The 2,124-nt window shown below is 41.9% G+C and overlaps 1 protein-coding gene across 1 annotated transcript; it reads right to left on the bottom strand.

Annotated features, from left to right (window-relative positions):
- Positions 1-1,092: 1,092 nt before the first annotated feature.
- On the bottom strand, positions 1,093-2,124 carry LOC101581776 (trace amine-associated receptor 6). Its single transcript, XM_004630271.1, has one exon. It carries the CDS (start codon positions 2,122-2,124, stop codon positions 1,093-1,095), a length of 1,032 nt encoding a protein of 343 aa, XP_004630328.1.

Genomic DNA, 2,124 nt, shown 5'->3' with positions numbered 1-2,124 from the left:
CTCTCAGGATTTATCCTGAGATCCTATACCTCAGATTGTAGAACCTTTGTCAGTGTCAGCCATGTGGATGAGTCACGGCCATTGCTCAGCCAATGTGCTCTCTGTGAAAGGCTGAGAGAATGTTTTCTCTCCATGTGACTCTCTTTAGGCACACTCTGCCTCATCAATCACTTTCCTCTTTGTCCCCTCTTTGATCCATTTTGACTATAGTTTTGTTCATGGTGCTAGGAATGGGTCTATTTTAAGCTTTTGGCATGTGGAAAGCCAATATTTCCAGTATCATTTATTAAAGAGGCTATTTTTATAAAAGGACAAATTAAAGAAGTGAAAAACATATATTTAGGTATATATGCAGAAAATAGTTTGGATAATTGTATTGTTGATTTCTGCTGGTCTTTAGAAAGGAGCCATTAATGCTTAAATTATTTTTTACTCTGATTTTTCCCTCTCTTTTGAATGCCTTATAAGTTCTTTCTTTTGTTTTTTCTCTTTAAATGAACCTTACACCTTTATATCTGCTAATCTGAGCAACTAATTCAAAGATAGCATCATGTAATACAGTAACCATTGTTAAATTCCTATTACTTTAGTGAGACTTTTTATTGTTTCTAATGCTTTTTTCCTGTCACTATTTTGTATCCTTTAAAAATGAAAAAATAAATAAATAAAAGAACCCAGTGAAAGATTTGCTGCATGAAAATTTTAGTAGGTTACAATCGAAGACTCATTAGGAAAAGAGGAGAGGGAATCAATGGAGAACAGAGATATTTTCAAGGAGCAAACCAGAAAAAAAGGGAAATCAAAGGATTTAAAAAAAGGGAGGGAAAGAAATGTCTGAAGGGAGTGGGGTATCTGCAGAAAGCAAGAAGTTAACAAATGAGAATCAAATATTTATTACTCTAGGTAATATATTTGAAGAGAGAGCAAAGTGCAAGCGCAAATCTCACGTTACAAGACTAAAAAAGCTGATGCATCCTAATTTGAAGAAGAGTTTAGTTTTCCTTATTATTCTTCTTCCCTGATTGTTAAAAAGTTTGCTTGATGTGGAAATTTTGGAGGCATTGTCAGCTTCCTCAACCCAATTGCCTACATTCATTCTGAGGATAACTTCATGGCTGCCGAACTGTTCTTGAAAATATGACCACTGAGAATAACCTTAATAGCTTTCTTAAACCATGGGTAAAATAAAGCATAAATCAAAGGATTCATGGCTGAGTTGTAATAAGCGCACCAAACACAAATCTCATAAATATAGGCGGGCGTGATGAAGCCCATAAAAGCATCGATTAACGAATCAATGCTGTACGGCAGCCAGGAGATCATAAATGCTATCACCGTAATCCCCAGGGTTTTAGCTGCTTTTCTCTCTCTCTTGGCTACTCTGGCTTTGTAACTTTCAGAGGATGATTCCCCTGTGTTACCAGTGTTTTCAATCTTTTTAGCCTGTTGTCTAGCCACAAGAAATATATTACTATACAGAATTATCATAATAAAGGTAGGTATTAAGAAGGATAGAAAATCGATCAGCACCCAGTTTTGATTGACGACTACCTGACAACCTCCTACGCAGTTGAGGGCGCTGGATAATTCCTCCAGCCCGTCGTCATAGACACCTGTGTAAAACACAGCTCCGCTGTATACCAGGGGCAGCATCCAAGAGACAACAATGCAAACGCCCGACACAGACACTGTGAACTTGGCGGGATAGGCCAGGGGCTCGGTGACCGCAATGTACCTGTCGACGGAGATGAAACACAGGTGGAAGAGAGAAGAGTAGCAGAACGCCACATCGCAGCACGTGTGGAAAGTGCAGAAACTCCTCCCGAAGTACCAGCAGCTCTCCACCGACCTGACCATGCTGAAGGGCATCACAGTGACGCCCACCAGGAAGTCGGCGCAGGCCAGAGAGGCGATCAGGAAATTGGTGGGTGAGTGCAGCTGCCTCAAGTGGAGGATGGAAGTCACGACCAGGAGGTTTCCCAAGACAGCCAGCACAGCGCCAGAGCCAAACACCGCATAGAGAAGCACCCGGGGCCCGGGCGAGTAGGGCGCTTTCACGCAGGACCCGTTCACGTCGGGGAAGCAGAGCTGCGCCGCTACCAGCGGGGACGAGTTGCTGTTCAT

Source organism: Octodon degus, unplaced genomic scaffold (genome assembly GCF_000260255.1).
Source record: "Octodon degus isolate 3935 unplaced genomic scaffold, OctDeg1.0 scaffold00034, whole genome shotgun sequence".
Lineage (NCBI taxonomy): Eukaryota > Metazoa > Chordata > Mammalia > Rodentia > Octodontidae > Octodon > Octodon degus.
This window is presented reverse-complemented; position numbering and strand designations above follow the sequence as displayed.